The 17934-nt window shown below is 42.5% G+C and overlaps 1 protein-coding gene across 1 annotated transcript in view; it reads left to right on the forward strand.

The window, feature by feature from the left end:
• ATP6V1C1 (ATPase H+ transporting V1 subunit C1) overlaps positions 1-17934 on the forward strand; it is a 59353-nt gene that overhangs the window by 22981 nt on the left and 18438 nt on the right. The window contains exons 4-6 of the mRNA XM_082259336.1: positions 5210-5295; positions 6875-6969; positions 16117-16208. Of these exons, the coding sequence (XP_082115462.1) occupies positions 5210-5295; positions 6875-6969; positions 16117-16208 (273 nt within the window). The remainder of the gene's footprint in view (positions 1-5209; positions 5296-6874; positions 6970-16116; positions 16209-17934) is intronic.

Below are 17934 nucleotides of genomic sequence, written 5' to 3' on the forward strand. Positions count from 1 at the left end.
ATTCATTTTGTTAAAGGATTTATAAAAGCATGACCCAAATTTATCCTCAAACCACCTCCCCATCTACTGCATTTCTCAGCATTAATGGTTTCCTTTATGCAAGGTTCACATATACAGTGGGTATGAAAAGTATTCAGACCCCCTTAAATTTTTCACTCTTTGTTATATTGCAGCCATTTGCTAAAATCATTTAGGTTCATTCTTCTTCCTCATGAATGTTCACATAGCACCCCATACTGACGGAAAAACACAGAATTGTTGACATTGTTGCAGATTTATTAAAAAAGAAAAACTGAAATATCGCAAGGTCCTAAGTATTCAGACCCTTTGCTCAGTATTTAGTAGAAGCCCCCTTTTGATCTAATACAGCCAGGAGTCTTTTTGGGAAAGATGCAACAAGTCTTTCACACCTGGATTTGGGGATCCTCTGCCATTCCTCCTTGCAGATCCTCTCCAGTTCTGTCAGGTTGGATGGTAAATGTTGGTGGACAGCCATTTTTAGGTCTCTCCAGAGATGCTCAATTGGGTTTAAGTCAGGGCTCTGGCTGGGCCATTCAAGAACAGTCACGGAGTTGTTGTGAAGCCACTCCTTCGTTATTTTAGCTGTGTGCTTAGGGTCATTGTCTTGTTGGAAGGTAAACCTTCGGCCCAGTCTGAGGTCCAGAGCACTCTGGAGAAGGTTTTTGTCCAGGATATCCCTGTACTTGGCCGCATTCATCTTTCCCTCGATTGCAACCAGTCGTCCTGTCCCTGCAGCTGAAAAACACCCCCACAGCATGATGCTGCCACCACCATGCTTCACTGTTGGGACTGTATTGGACAGGTGATGAGCAGTGCCTGGGTTTTCTCCACACATACCGCTTAGAATTAAGGTCAAAAAGTTCTATTTTGGTCTCATCAGACCAGAGAATCTTATTTCTCACCATCTTGGAGTCCTTCAGGTGTTTTTTAGCAAACTCCATGCGGGCTTTCATGTGTCTTACACTGAGGAGAGGCTTCCGTCGGGCCACTCTGCCATAAAGCCCCGACTGGTGGAGGGCTGCAGTGATGGTTGACTTTCTACAACTTTCTCCCATCTCCTGACTGCATCTCTGGAGCACAGCCACAGTGATCTTTGGGTTCTTCTTTACCTCTCTCACCAAGGCTCTTCTCCCCCGATAGCTCAGTTTGGCCGGACGGCCAGCTCTAGGAAGGGTTCTGGTCGTCCCAAACATCTTCCATTTGAGGATTATGGAGGCCACTGTGCTCTTAGGAACCTTAAGTGCAGCAGAAATCTTTTTGTAACCTTGGCCAGATCTGTGCCTTGCCACAATTCTGTCTCTGAGCTCTTCAGGCAGTTCCTTTGACCTCATGATTCTCATTTGCTCTGACATGCATTGTGATCTGGAAGGTCTTATACAGACAGGTGTGTGGCTTTCCTAATCAAGTCCAATCAGTATAATCAAACACAGCTGGACTCAAATGAAGGTGTAGAACCATCTCAAGGATGATCAGAAGAAATGGAAAGCACCTGAGTTAAATATATGAGTGTCAAAGCAAAGGGTCTGAATACTTAGGACCATGTGATATTTCAGTTTTTCTTTTTTAATAAATCTGCAACAATGTCAACAATTCTGTGTTTTTCCGTCAGTATGGGGTGCTATGTGTACATTCATGAGGAAGAAGAATGAACTTAAATGATTTTAGCAAATGGCTGCAATATAACAAAGAGTGAAAAATTTAAGGGGGTCTGAATACTTTTCGTACCCACTGTATATACGAATTGGATGAGAGTTTCCACGCACCCCATTCGCATGACAGGCACGTATAACTGACTCTCAATGGAGCCGGTTCACACAGGTCCGAAGCGGCCGCAGAGCAGATTGCAAAAGGGTCGTGTGCGTGTATGGATCCGGTTCAGGTGCGAATTCAGGCAAAAATTCGAACTTGAATTGCACCTGAACTGGTGAACAGACCCACACTTGACCCCAAGCACAAACCCGCGGCCGCACATATGTGAACCCAGCTTTACCTACTTGTAGTGAGCAAAAACTTTTATTACTCCTTATGACAACATCACCAGGCATTCTAGCAGGGGAAGCTGCTAGGAGATCAGTAGGTACAAGGGGTAGCACTTCCATCTAGCAGCACTAGGGTCATTGGTTCAAATCTGAATCACGGCACTACCTGCCTGGAGTTTGCATGTTTTCTGTGTCCTTTGGAGTGTGGAAGGAAACCAGAGTACCTGGAGGAAGCCCACCCAAGACCTGCTGGCAGGTTACCTGGCTCCTATCTAAATTGGCCCTAATATGTGTGTGTGTGAATGTGGGTTAGGAACCTTAGATGGTAAGCTCCTTGAGAGCAGAGATTGATGTAAATGTACGATATACAGTATATGTAAAGCGCTGTGTAAATTAATGGGTCTATAGAAGTACCTGTAATAAAATAAAAAAAAAAAAAAAATGATTTAGGCACACCTGCAGAACTACATTGTAACCGTTGAAGCACCAACACGGTCACACTGTATAGGCTCTGACCTAGGATCAGCTTGGAGCTTATACGTGATGACTTATCCTTGTGAATGGCTGAAAGGGAAAATTAAAGGTTGGTACATACAGGTGCATCTCAAAAAATTTGAATATCATCAAAAAGTTCATTTATTTCCATAATTCAATTCAAAATTGAAACTCATATATTATATTGATTAATCGCACACAGAGTGGTATGTTTCAAGCGTTTCTTTCTTTTAATTTTGATAATTATGGTTTACAGCTAGTGAAAACCTGAAATTCAGCATCTCAGAAAATTAGAATATTACATAAAACCAAAAAAAAAAAAGTTTTTTTTTAATACAGAAATGTTGGCTTACTGAAAAGTATGTACAGTATAGTATGTACTCAATACTTGGCCCTGGAGGCATGGAGGTGATCAGCCCAGGTTGCTTTGATGTGATCTTCAGCTTGTCTGCATTGTTGGGTCTGGTGTGTCTCATCTTTCTCTTGACAATACCCTACAGATTCTCTATGGGGTTTAGGTCAGGCGAGTTTTCTGGCCAATCAAGCACAGTGATACTGTGATTATTAAACAAGGTATTGGTACTTTTGGCAGTGTGGGCAGGTGGCAAGTCCTGCTGGAAAATGAAATAATCTCCATAAAGCTGGTCAGCAGAGGAAAGAATGAAGTGCTCTAGAATTTCCTGGTAGAGGGCTGCGTTGACTTTGGACTTGATAAAACACAGTGGACAAAAACCAGCTCATAACATGGCTCCCTAAATCATCACAGATTGTGGAAAATACTGCATTTTATTAGGAATTCAAGGTCCCATAGTCTGGAGGAAGAGTGTAGAGGCACAGAATCCAAGTTGCATGAAGTCTAGTGTGAAGTTTCCACAGTCAGGGATGATTTTGGGAGTAATGTCATCTTCACATTGGACCTCATGCAACTTGGATTCTGTGCCTCTCCTAGCTTCCTTCCGACTCTGGGACCTTGAATTCCAAATGAAATGCAAAATGTATTTTCATCCGAAATGAGGACTTTGGACCACTGAGCAGCAGTCCAGTCCTTTTTCTCCTTAGCCCAGGTAAGCCTTTCTGATGTGGTCTCTGGTTCAGGAGTGGCTTGACACAAGGATACTGACCGTTGTAGCCCATGTCCTGGATACATATGTGTGTGGTGGGTCTTGAAGCACTGACACCAGCCGTAGTCCACTCCTAGTCTACTTCTTGTGAATCTTCCCCAAATTCTTGAGTGTCCTTTGCTTCACAAGCCTCTCAAGGCTACGATTATCCCTGTTGCTTGTGCACCTTTTTCTACCACACTTTTTCCTTCCACTCAACTTCCCATTAATAATATGCTTGGATACAGCACTCTGTGAACAGTCAGCTTCTTTAGCAGTGATGTTTTGTGACTGTCAATGACTGTCTTCTGGACAACTTTCAAGTCAGCAATTTTCCCCATGATTTTTTACCAGACTGAGTGACCATTTTAAAGTATCAGGGAAACTTTATAGGTGTTTTGAGTTTTTTTTTTAGCTGATTCGAGAGTAGAATTGTCTGAGATACTGAATTTTGGGTTTTCACTAGCTGTAAGCCATAATCCTCAAAATTTAAAAGAAAGGAAATGCTTGAAATATATCACTGTGTAATGAATCTATAGCCTATATAAGTTTCACTTTTGAATTGAATTACTGAAAAAAAAAATAACATTTTCATAAAGTCCCACATTTCTGAGATGCACCTGTTTATGTAGAGAAGGTTGGGCTCAGATTTAAACCAAACCTTGTAATTTGCCCTTCCTAGGCAGTGCACAGTCCCCTTCTGTTAGATTCGTCTGTTAGTCTTGGAATTAAAGTTTTGTATGGCTGTGCTGCAAATGCGTACCAGAACAGGAATTTCTTATCAACCACTTCAACCTACTATTATAGAGCACTCCTCTGTTACACACATGGCTTTGTTATAACCCACCAAACCAGCTTAGCCTTCAGCTAAGGACAGTTTGCAAGGCTCCCAAGAGTCATGAAATGGACAATGCTCCATGCTGCCCATATATAAACTTCATGACTTCCAGTTACCTTCCAACTGCTGTATTTCTGATACTGCTTGGAAAAGGAAATTTCACCCTAATCGTTTTGGGGTGAAACACCTCATTCTCTGGCTGTAAATCACCTGCAAAGAAAATCTGTACTAAGAGAAATATTGAGGCTGCAATTGCTTTCGGCTGGGATTACACTTTTGCGAATTGGATGCAGGTTTCCCTGCATCCAATTTGCATGACAGGAGAGTGTGATTGGCTCACAATGAGGCTGGTTTGAAAAGCTCTGGGATGGCCGCCGTCCGTACTTAGAATCCTGTGCGTCTTTGGCTCTAAATCAGGTGCGAATTCAAGCAAAAACTCGGACCTGATTCGCACCTGAATCGGCGTACAGGGACGTCCCGGACCCCCTGCTGTGAGCTGCGGCAAGTGTAAACCCAGCCTTACTGTCTTACTTGCATAATTGGAGTCACAGATCTGGAATACCTAGACAGCCAGTGATTTAATTTCTCCTGAAATTAATACAGGTCATAGGTTAGGGGCTCAGAAAGCCTCATAGCCAGACAGCTAGCATTTTCAAAAGGCGATCATCAGTGGCAGCCTACATATTTCACTGAACCCAGGATCTTTGTTGGAAAATACAGTTTCATATCCAGCTCCAGTGCTCTAACCAATTACATCCTCTGTTTTTGTCACTTAGAACGGTGAAGAAGGTGGCACAGTATATGGCTGATGTGTTAGAGGACAGCAGAGACAAGGTGCAAGAAAACCTGCTGGCCAGTGGAGGTATTGTACCGTCTTAATCTAACTCCTTACAAAAAATCACGTTTACACTTTAGAAAAGGCCAGTTGTGACTCAAGCAGTTACATTTTACATTACTCTACTCACACTGGGCCTTATTTATCGTTCTATGAGAAAGCGAATGAGAATTTGGATGGCGGAAGTCCGGTGAATGTAGTTTATCTGGATTTTGCTAAATCATTTGATGCTGAACTTCATAAGCATGGATAGGAAACTGGTTACATGAGCAAAGAATCCAGAGAAAAGTGATAAAGGACTCTAATTCTATTAATGGTTGTGAGTGGTGTGCCCCACTCCTCTAGAGATGATTATTGCTCAGTCTGGCCAATCCACAGGTCTATGTGCACCAAAGGCATCAAGCCAACAACCTCAAAAAAAAAAAAAAATTGTTCTAATTATGGCCATTCACAGAACCATTTTATATAGAATTGTATTGTTGATTGATTTACTGTCCAGGATAAAAATACAATTGGAAGGTTGAAAATATTATTTGATCTATATATTTTTACACAATTGGATTTTCCATCCATGAAAATGAGTATAATCTTCAGTTGGTTTTTAACTTTCTTCCTTCTTGTTTGAGGTTATATCCTCGTGTTTTTGATCTTGGCTTCACACACTGCCCTCCTGAACCTTATTCCCCCCAATATATTTACGTTTTCATCATCCCCATTCCTCCTGCTGGTGATATCTCTAGTATTTATCTAAATATCTGTATAGAGCAGTGATGGCGAACCTTGACACCCAGATGTTTTGGAACTATATTTCCCATGATGCTCAACTACACTGCAGAGTGCATGAGCATCATGGGAAATGTAGTTTCAAAACATCTGGGGTGCCAAGGTTCGCCATCACTGGTATAGAGGAATCGGGATCTCAAGTAATAAAACCCAGAATTTTATTTGTTTTCGCCACTGCCAGGCCACACTGTTTTCTCATTTTGCAATCATCTAAAATAAGCACCTCGAATAATTTTTCCTTCAGTTCTGGCCAACACCGTACCCCCAATATTGTATTTTATCAGATGATTCTTTTGCCCTAGGTGCATTATTTGAAGTGCAGCCTTCACTAATTTGATCGGTGTTACAGACACTTCCAGGAATATCAACACCTCTGTTTTCGGCAAACCTGGCCAACCAAACCTTCAGTCATTACCTTCCCACAAAACCTCTGTTTTATTAATATCTGAAGGGTTTTAATGTATATTTCATATTTGAAGCCAGCTTGTGTTTCATCTCAAGTTGAAAAAAGAATGGGTAATATGCATGCACGGTACAATGGTTGATTACAATGGACCTGAAGAAATGTCTGAAATGATAGGTTATGCTACCTAGTTCTGGAAGGAGCAGTCAAATAACTGTGATTATACAGTAAAGACCTCTCTCAGCATAGTAGCTCTGCTTGTAGAGGGAAGAGAAGTTAGCAAATGTTCCTTGGTAGAATCCCTGCCTTCGAAGAGTGTAAACTAGGATAAAATGTAACCCCGTCTTACGTTTGATGTGTGTGAATAAGCATCACATGTCTGTGCCACACTATCCCTCACTGCTGTTTCATCTCTTTCAGTGGACCTAGTCACGTACGTCACAAGGTTCCAGTGGGACATGGCAAAATACCCAATTAAGCAGTCACTGAAGAACATTGCTGAAATAATCGCTAAAGTAAGATTCAATTACTTAAATATAATTTTCTGTAGACCAGGCTGAGGAAAAATGGTGTCCTAGAAAAGGAGCTTGTTTGGGAACTGTGTGTATTCCAGTCCTATGAGGGTCACAGTCTGTTGGCCGGTTAAATGCTACACCATGGGTGTCAACCTTTTGGCTTCTCTGGGCCACATTGAGTGTAGAGAAATTTTCTCGGGCCACATATAAAATATATACTATAGTTAAAGTATATAAGTAATAAAATGCCGCTGCGCCCTTCCTGCGCGGCCGCACCGCCCGCACTAATTTAACACAACTAGAAGATGATCAAATGAAATGGAATCAGTATATGGAGGTTTACTTCTTCTGAGAGATATTAAAGGAACACTCTAACCACCATGACCACTTCAGTGATTTTAAGTGGTCATGGTGGTAGGAGTCAGAAACACTGCACATGCTCACATCCCCCCCCCCCCCCCCCCCATCCGAGGCAGCCTCTGCCTACCGTGCCCCGACCCGACTTCCTTCCTCCCCAGCAAAAAAAAAATTGTGAGGGGGCAGTGGGCTGCATTGCCTGGGGTTCCGGGCCGCATGTGGCCCCCGGGCCGCAGGTTGGACGTGCCTGTGCTACACTTTTCAGTTACATAATAAGGCCCATAGAGCAGCACCTTAAGAGTGTGGGGCTTTGCCCTATATAAACTGTGTATTTAAGGTTTTTATATGGAAAGGCTTGTGTCTAAAAAAGGAACATAGAGTTTAAAAAAATATATAATACATACTAAAAACATATTTATTGTAATGAAGGTTCATTTGGTAAAGGCAGCAGTAAAGCATGCACAAGAGAGGGACACCCAGGAACAGTCCAGGTAGGTTTGTCTTTAGCAAAGCTGCAAGCAGACAGCCTCAATGCAGGAGGGCTTTGTACAGCAAGTTCATAGCATAAAACAAACCAAACATCTGTTCATCCTAGCCACTAACCAAACTCATGTCAGTTCCTGAATAAAAGGATACCCCCAATGGGTTCCCCAAAACAAACAACCGTTGTAGCTTTTTTTTTTTATAGCAGTCAGCCTTTTACCCAGCAGCCGTCTCTCACAGCAGAGAGGGGGAACAGTGAGCATCACTTGTCTCGCATATATAAAGGCCTATGGACATCTAAGACTAATGAGGTTTGGCTACCTGGTTAGGAGATGTTAGTAATGGAGGCCTAATCCCAACCAAAACTCTATAAAACCTCCCGGACCCAAGGAAAGACTTATGATAGTTCAGAGAAAACCAAAAAAGTTTGTTTTCTCTTTACAAGACATGTGGCCCTCTCACCATGTGTAGTTGACCTAAACAAACTGACAACTATACTTCCAGCCAGTGCCTCACAATGTATAAAAGGGATCAGTTTGATAAAAACAATGTAATAAATATGGGTTAATTTCAAAAAGCTTATATATATTTACCTGTCCAGTTGTTGACCAAGATTAACGCTCCTTTGACCTAATTTAGTCCCCACTTTAGACAGTCTAATCTTCTACAGATTTAGCCACACCCCCCCCCACCCATCTAGCCGCATAATGTTCAATGATTGTTCAGCGGCCTACGTAACAATTCAACTGTGAGGGCTAGAAACTAGGGATCGACCAATCTCGTTTTTTTTCAGGGCCGATACCAATTTTTCGGCCCCTCTTCAGGCTGATATTAGGTGCCGATATTTTGCACATCTAGTTTTTTTTTTTTTGTTTAACACTGTCCTTTTAAAAAAAAAAAAAAAAAATGTTATTACTTTATTACTGTCACAAGAAATGTAAACATCCCTTGTGACCGTAAAAGGCAGTGACAGGTACTATTTATGGAGGGATCTGGGGTCTAAAAGAAGCCAAACCCCTCCTCTGCACTTAAAAGAATTCAAAACGCCACGTTTGGTTGATTTAAATGCTGTCTTTTTTTTTTTTTTTTTAATTCTGGCACCTTTAAGGCTCGAGTACCCGGAAGTGGGGTCATGACATTGCTTCTGGGTTTTACATTGAAGACCCGATCAGAGCTGAATCTGGCTTTGTTCAGGTCTTCGGCCAGCCTGCGAACAGGCCGGCTGGTCACTCGGGGATCCCCGTGGGAAGGGAGACACGGGCGAGCCGGGAATGGCGGCAGGAAAGGGGAAAAAAGTCCCTTCCTGCTCCTTGTAATGACAATCGAGCGGCTGTTCTGCCGCATCGGTTGTCATTACAAGAAAGCTGACCGTTGGCTCTAAACAACTGTACCGGGATGATGCCTCTAGCTGCAGGCTTCACTCCAGCACAACCACTTGAAGCAATATCAGCCATATTGTCAAGTTTGTGGCCCATACCGATGGATAGGGAATATCACCAATGGATAGTGAATATCGGCCCCACAGATAATCGGTCGATCCCTACTAAAAAACGCAAAATGTGTCCTTGAATAGGAAATTTTGTTGGTGTTTTTCAGGGTTTGGTCAATTGTGTTAGTGTACTGTGGATGCTAGCAAATTTTTAGTGCTCCACATTACTTCCTCCTCTGTTGCCAAACTTACAAATAGTGGGGTGCTGCCAATGGGAAAGGGTAAGGGGAGTTTAGGTGGAGAATTTCTATCCAGTATGTGCTTATCTTAAGCATTGAACCTCTACACACTGCACTCCCCTTTCTTGATACCATCTTTTTATATATTGATGTTTTTAGTCCTTGAGTATCTAAGAATCCTCGCTAGATCTACAGTATATCACAAAAGTAAGTACACCCCTCACATTTTTGTAAATATTTTATTATATCTTTTCATGTGACAACACTGAAAAAATGACACTTTGCTACAATGTAAAGTTGTGTGTGTACAGCTTGTATAATAGTGTAAATTTGCTGCCCCCTCAAAATAACTCAACACACAGCCGTTAGTGTCTAAACCGCTGGCAACAAAAGTGAGTACACCCCTGATCCAAAATGTCCAAATTGGGCCCATTTTCCCTCCCCGTTGTTATGTGACTCGTTAGTGTTACAAGGTCTCAGGTGTGAATGGGGAGCAGGTGTGTTGAATTTGGTGTTATCGCTCTCCCTCTCTCAAACTGATCACTGTAAGTGGCAACATGGCACCTCATGGCAAAGAACTCTCTGAGGATCTGAAAAAAAGAATTGTTGCTCCACATAAAGATGGCCTAGGCTATAGAAAGTTTGCAGAGACCCTGAAACTGAGCTGCAGCACGGTGGCCAAGACCTTACAGTGGTTTGACAGGACAGGTACCACTCAGAACAGGCCTCGCCATGGTCGACCAAAGAAGTTAAGATGTTGAGTGCACGTGCTCCGCATCCTATCCAGAGGTTGTCTTTGGAAATAGACGTATGAGTGCTGCCAGCATTGCTGCAGAGGTTTAAGGGGTGGGGGGGTCAGCCTGTCAGTGCTCAGACCATACGTCGCACACTGCATCAAATTGGTGTGCGTGGCTGTCATCCCAGAAGGAAGCCTCGTCTTAAGATGATGCACAAGAAAGCCCACAAACAGTTTGCTGAAGACAAGCAAACTAAGGACATGGATTACTGGAACCATGTTCCGTTGTTTGATGAGACCAAAAAAAACATATTTAGTTCAGATGGTGTCAAGCGTGTGTGGCGGCAACCAGGTGAGGAGTACAAAGACGAGTGTGTCTTGCCTACAGTCAAGCATGGTGGTGGGCGTGTCATGGTCTGGGGCTGCATGAGTCCTGCTGGCACTGGGGAGCTACAGTTCATTGAGGGAACCATGAATGCCAACATGTACTATGACATACTAAAGCAGAGCATGATCCCCCTCCCTTCAGAGACTGGGCCACAGCGCAGTTTTCCAACATAACGATCCCAAAAACACCTCCAGGTCGACCACTGCCTTGATAAAGAATCTGAGGGTAAAGGTGATGGACTGGCCAAGCATGTCTCCAGATCTAAACTCTATTGAGCATCTGTGGGGCATCCTCAAATGGAAGGTGGAGGAACGCAAGATCTCCAACATCCACCAGCTCCGTGATGTCATCATGGAGGAGTGGAAGAGGACTCCAGTGGCAACCTGTGAAGCTGTGCTGAGCTCCATGGCCAAGAGGGTTAAGGCAGTGCTGGAAAGTAATGGTGGCCACACAAAATCTTGACACTTTGGGCCCAATTTGAGCATTTACACTTAGGGGTGTACTCACTTTTGTTGCCAGTGGTTTAGACATTAATGGCTGTGTGTTATTTTGAGGGGACAGAAAATTTACACTGTTACACAAGCTGTACACTCACTACTTTACATTGAAGAAATGACACTTTGCTACAGTGTTGTCACATGAAAAGATTTACAAAAATATGAGGGGTGTACTCACTTTTGTGAGATACTGTAGATCTATCGATCTCTATATTGGGTAAAATAGGTATTGAACATATCACCATTTTTCTAGGTAAATATACTATGGGGAAAATAATTATTTGATCCCCTGCAGATTTTGTAAGTTTGCCCAAGGGTCTATAATTTAGATCATAGGTGCATTTTAAATGATAGAGACAGAAGACCAACCAAAAATCCAGAAAAAACACATGATGCAAATGTTCTACATTGAGTTGAAGTTCAGTGAGTAAAATAAGTATTTGATCCCCTTACCAACCAACAACAATTCTGGCTCCCACAGACTGGCTACAGTATGTGCTCATGTGGTACACAGATTAGTCTGTCAATTAAAGAAGGCGCTCCTAATGACAACTCGTTATGTGTATAAAAGACACCAGTCCACAGAATATCTTTCTTCCATTCAAACCCACCATCATGGGCACAACCAAAGAGCTGTCAAATGATATCAACGTCATAATTGTAAACCTGCACAAGGCTGGAATGGGCTACAAGAAAATCAGCAAGAAGCTTGGTGAGAAGAAGACAACTGTTGGAGCGATTATTCGCAAACGGAAGAAATACAAAATAACCATCAATGGCCCTCGGTCTGGAGCTCCATGCAATGTTTCGCCTCATGGGGTAAGGATGATTATGAGAATAGTGAGAGATCAGCCAATACCTACAGGAGGGGCTTGTGAATGATCTCAAGGCAGTTAGGACCACAGTTACCAAACAAACCCTTGATAACACAGTACACTGCCATGGATTGAAATCCTGCAGTGCCCACAAGGTCCCCCTCCTCAAAAAGGCACATGTACAGGCCGTCTGAAGTTTGCCAGTGAACATCTAAATGATTCAGTAAAGGATAGTGCTGTGGTCAGATGAGACCAAAATGAAATGAAGGGTCTATCATTTTTATCATATTACCCTTCATTTCAACTTATGCGATGCGGGAACCCTGCAAATCTACTACTCGCATTCCCAGCACAGGCAGTTAGCACTGCCATATGCGAATCGCTGGGAGTGTCAATTCAAAGGTAACGACACCCCTAGATCATATCGCAGTGCGATCTGACATTCGGACATGAATCTGATTGCATTGGTGTGAACCACCATGCGATCTGGTTCTGCTGCGGACCCAAAAAAGGGTCCTGTGCGTGTTCAGTTTGAATCGGATGCAAATTCAGCCATACTATCTGTATGACTGAATTTGCATCGCACGGACATCGTATGTGATTTTCATAGCAGTGCACTCGGAATCACATGCGATGTCTGTCATCGCAGATGTGTGAACCGAGCCTAAAGATCCGAGTTCATAGAAGAGGCCCACGGAACCTTTAAGATTTGAGACTTTGTTTGGAAGAATAGGCCAAAATCGCACCTGAGCAATGCATGCGGGTAATTTCTCCATACAGGAGGCATCTTGAAGCTGTCATTACCAAGAAAGGATTTTGTACAAAGCATTAAATACATTTTCAGTTAGCGTGTTCAATACTTTTTCCCTGTGTCATTCCATTTTATTGCATATAAATAAATTTCTGAACGTATTTGTTTTGTTTTTTTGTATGTATGGATTGCATGGGTTGGTAAAATTTTATGTCAATAGCACCTTGAGTGCCGGTTCACACTTGTGCGATGCGGGAAGGCTGCGAATATGCAGCGTGTTCCCGCATCGCATCCGCACATCTGGCAGTTCACACTGCCATATGCGATACGCAGGGGGTGTCAATTACATGTTAACGACACCCCCAGTTTGATCGCATATCACAGTGGGATCTGACAGTTTGCACAGAATCGGATCGCACTAGTGTGAACCACTGTGCGATCCGATTCTGAGGCGGCTCAAAAAATGCCTCCTTGTGCGTCTTTGGTGCGGATGCAGTGCGAATTCAGTAGCAGTGAATTCGCATCCGCACAGGAGATCGCATGTAATGAAGTTTGCCAGTGAACATCTAAATGATTCAGTAAAGGAAAGTGCTGTGGTCAGATGAGACCAAAATTGAGCTCTTTGGCACTAACTCAACTCGCCGTGTTTGGAGGAAGAAAAATGCGGACCATGACCCTAAGAACACCATCCCTACAGTCAAGCTTTAAGGCTGTTTCTCTGCTAAAGGTACAGGCCGACTTTGCCGCATTGAGTGGCTATTGGACAGGGCCACCATGTATTGTAAAATCTTGGATGAGAACCTTCTTCCCTCAGCCAGAACACTGAAGATGGGTCGTGGATGAGTCTACCAGCATGACAATGACCCAAAACATACAGCCAAGGCAACAAAGGAGTTGCAAATTAAGGTCATTGAGTGGCCTATCCAGTCTCCAAACCTTAATCCTATAGAAAATTAATGGAGGGAGCTGTAACATCGAGTTGCCAAGTGACAGGCAAGAAGCCCTAAGGATTTAAAGAAAATCTGTAAAGAAGAGAGGACTCAATTGATAACATTTGTATCGTGTTTTTTCTGGCTTTTTGGTTGATATTCTGTCTCTATCATTTAAAATACACCTATGATACAAATTATAGACCCTTCATTTCTTTGTAAGTGGGCAAACTTACAAAATCTGCAGGGGGTCAAATTAATTATTTTCCCCACTGTATTTATAAAGGTGCTATTGACATGAAATTTTCACCACGTCGGTAACAACCCATGCAATCCATACTTACAAAGAAACCAAAACAAATAAGTTCAGAAATTTTGTGTAAAAAAAAAAAATGGAATGACACAGGGAAAAAGTATTGAACACATGAGGAAAGGGAGGTGCAAAAAGAAACAGAGAGCCAAGACACCAGCTGAAATTGATCAGTAATTAGAAAGCAATCCTGCACCTTGTCAGTGCAAATTAATATCAGCTGGTTCAGTCTCAATGTATGTCCTGTAAAAAACTGATGGCACACTAGAAACTTATCATCATGGGTAAAAGCAAAGGGCACTCTCAAGACCTTCGCAACCTTATTGTTGCAAAAACATATTGAGGGCATTGGTTACACATACTTCTGAATGTTCCAGTGAGCACTGTTGGGGCCAAAAATTTGGGAGTGGAAAGAACATAATTTCTCCATAAACTAGCCACGACCAGGTGCTTTTTGCAAGATTTCTGACAGAGTGAAAATAATTATCAAAAGAGTTGTCCAAGAGCCAAGAACCACTTGTGTAGAGCTTCAGAAAGACCTGGAATTAGGTACAGGTATTTCACTGACCCGCCACGGCCTGTTTGCATGGTCACCATGCAAGACTCCCATTGATGAAGAAAAAGCATGTTGAAGGTCATTTAAAGTTTGTTGCACAACATTTAGACAAGCCTGTGAAATACTGGGAGAATAGAGTCTGGTTAGTAGAGACCAAAATTTAACTCTTTGCATGCCATAATACACACCATGTTTGCAGGTCAAATGGCACTGCACATCACCCCAAAAACACCCCATACCAACAATGAAGTTTGGTGATGGGAACATCATGGTGTGGGGCTGTATTTCAGCATATGGTACTGGCAAACTTCATGTCGTTGAAGGATGAATGAATGGAAAATGTACCAAAACGTTCTTGATAGAAATCTGCTGCCATCTACCAGGATGATGAAGATGAAATGAGGGGGTGGACATTTCAGCAAGACAATGATCCCAAACACTAAGCAGAGGAAACTCTCAGTTGGTTTCAAAGAAAATAAAGCTGCCAGAATGGCCCAGCTAATCACCTGACTTGAATCCAATAGAAAATCTATGGAAACAACTAAGTCCCGGTTCACACTTATGCGATGCGGGAACCCTGCGAATCTACTACTCGCATTCCCAGCACAGGCAGTTCACACTGCCATATGCGAATCGCTGGGGGTGTCAATTCAAAGTTGACACCCCTAGATCAGATCGCATATCGCAGTGCGATCTGACATTTGGACATGAATCGGATCGCATTGTTGTGAACCACCATGCGATACGATTCTGCTGCGGACCCAAAAAAGGGTCCTGTGCGTGTTCAGTTTCAATCATATGCGAATTCAGCCATACTATCTGTATGGCTGAATTTGCATCGCACAGACATCGTATGTGATTTTCATAGCAGTGCGCTCGGAATCACATGCAATGTCTGTTGTTGCAGATGTGTGAACCGAGCCTAAATATCCGAGTTCATAGAAGAGGCCCAGGGAACCTTTAAGATTTGAGACTTAGTTTGGAAGAATAGGCCAAAATTGCACCTGAGCAATGCATGCGGGTAATTTCTCCATACAGGAGGCATCTTGAAGCTATCATTACCAAGAAAGGATTTTGTACAAAGCATTAAATACATTTTCAGTTAGCGTGTTCAATACTTTTTTCCCTGTGTCATTCCATTTTATTGCACATAAATTCATTTCTGAACGTATTTGTTTTGTTTTTTTGTATGTATGGATTGCATGGGTTGGTAAAATTTTATGTCAATAGCACCTTAAGACTCTGTTCACATTAGCGCGACTTGTCAGCCTGACAAGTCGCGCTCCCTCGCGGTCCATTGACCGCTGCAGGACCTGTTCTAATAGGAGCGACACAAGTCGCTCTGACTTAGAAAAAGGGTCCTGTACTATTTCGGGGCGACCTCGGAGCGACTTGCATAGACTTCCATTATGTGAAGTCCCTGCAAGTCACTCCGAAGTCGTGGTGCACAGGACTGACAAGTCGCCTCCCGAAGTAGTAAAGAGTCGTGTCGCGCTAATGTGAACCGGCTCTTAGAAGTATATTTATTTACCTTTAAAATTGGTGATGTGTTCAATACTTATTTTACCCGCTGTGTACATGTATATAAAAATATACTGTATATATTTACAGAGAACTATAGATATAAAACATATTGATTTTCTTTTTCTACACACAGGGTGTTACACAGATTGACAATGATCTGAAAGCACGAGCTGCCGCTTACAACAATCTGAAAGGCAATCTCCAAAATCTGGAACGAAAAAACGCGTAAGAATCCTCATTTGTTACCATCTGCTTTTGGGTGGTTGCTGTGGATTACTGTTTATCTGCAAATTATTGGATATTGGTACTTTGAAGTAGCTGCTTGTAATTCACAGGCAGGGAATGTAACTGGCCAACAGTGGATCTGGAACAGGACAGTCCCAGGAAATGCCTTCAGATTTGATGAATATGCATGAAGCAATTTTGTGAATGCAGAATTCAGTCCAAGGGAATGTTCGCTGACTGTAGAAAAGTGCAGTTTTACTTCAACTTTGTGACTGTTATAGGTGGAGTGTTGGATTCTCTGATTCTCTATATTCATCTGGTGTGTCCTGTGATTGTCCCTTGAAATGCAATGGACAACCCCAAGTAGATATCCGGTTTAATCACAGCATGATGTATGTTATGTACAATGAGACCATCCGTCATCGCGTGTAATTTTCCAGAAAATAGCACATCGGTGCAGGTGAATCACCAAGACCCAAATATCTTTCTGATGTGAAATCCTGACTTCCTCTATCCTATTTATATTTTTTGGAAATGTGTAATGACTGCATTTATTCCAGTGGTGGACAATGTCCTATGCAGTCTGGAAGTAAAGCCCCCTACACACACACACACACACACCGATCGTTGGCCGACCGATCGGCCGACTTTTGTCCAGTGTTGTTGTGTTGGTTGAAATGTGCTCTAGACTGCACACTAATTTTTTCGGCCAACAACAACCAACTTCAGAAGTGATGTCATGTTCTGGTTTACTTTCCGTGTGTTTTTTCTTCTCTGAGCATGCCCAGTCTTGCTCATCTGATTTTTGTTGGCCGAAATCTGTACTGACTGACGAACAATCGGCCGTTCTGTTGACGGCCAACAAAAATTTTATAGCATGCACACCAGATTTTGTTCGGCCGAAAAGTCGCAGTCTGTTGTCGGAAGCATCATACTAACAAGCCGACAATCGGCCGATCAGACGTTGGCCGAAAATTTACAGCCAACAATCGGTGCATGTGTACGGGGCTTTAAGTCTTTTTTAAAGGTCCACTCCAACTGAGAATGATATTTCAGTATTGTGTGGTTGTTGGCAAGCTTTGTGTGCTGTCTTGCTATGTTTTTTTGGGGGACCCCAGCTGTAAGATATTCCAACCCTGTATCTTCCAGCTGCTGTAGCCATTATAGAGCCGACTGTTGGGGTATTATTCTTCCCTGATAGATTCTCTAATGGTGACTAAACTGAGGAGTTCAGCTGTGTCAGAGTGACAACTAAAGATTTGTAGTAGTGATGGGTACTCCAAACTTCATTATCAAAGTCACATTTTTGAAGTGTCTTAGAGATCTATGACATTTGTAGGTGATTGGTACCACCAGTATCCAACCAATAGAAATATCAGTTCCGTACTAATTTCAGGCTCATTTCTACTTACTGGAACTTATCTGAAATTCAAGATTCAAGTTTATGAAAAGCTTTGCAGCATTCAAAAGACGGTTGCATCCTGATTTGCCTCTAACTACCTTCTAATGGCAGCCTGAAACCTTTACATATTCTTGTAAATGCATTCCAACTGAAAATACCCCAAAAGAGTTTAAGGGTAAAGTCATAAAGTTTTTTTTTTTTTTTGTTAACTTAATGCATTCTATGCATTAAGATAAAAAGCCTTCTGTGTGCAGCAGCCCCCCTAATACTTGAGTCCCATCTCAATCCAGCGATGTCCAGAAGTGCCTTGGCTGTCCGGGACTC

Source organism: Pelophylax lessonae (genome assembly GCF_965119305.1).
Source record: "Pelophylax lessonae genome assembly, chromosome: 5".
Classification (NCBI taxonomy): Eukaryota; Metazoa; Chordata; class Amphibia; order Anura; family Ranidae; genus Pelophylax; species Pelophylax lessonae.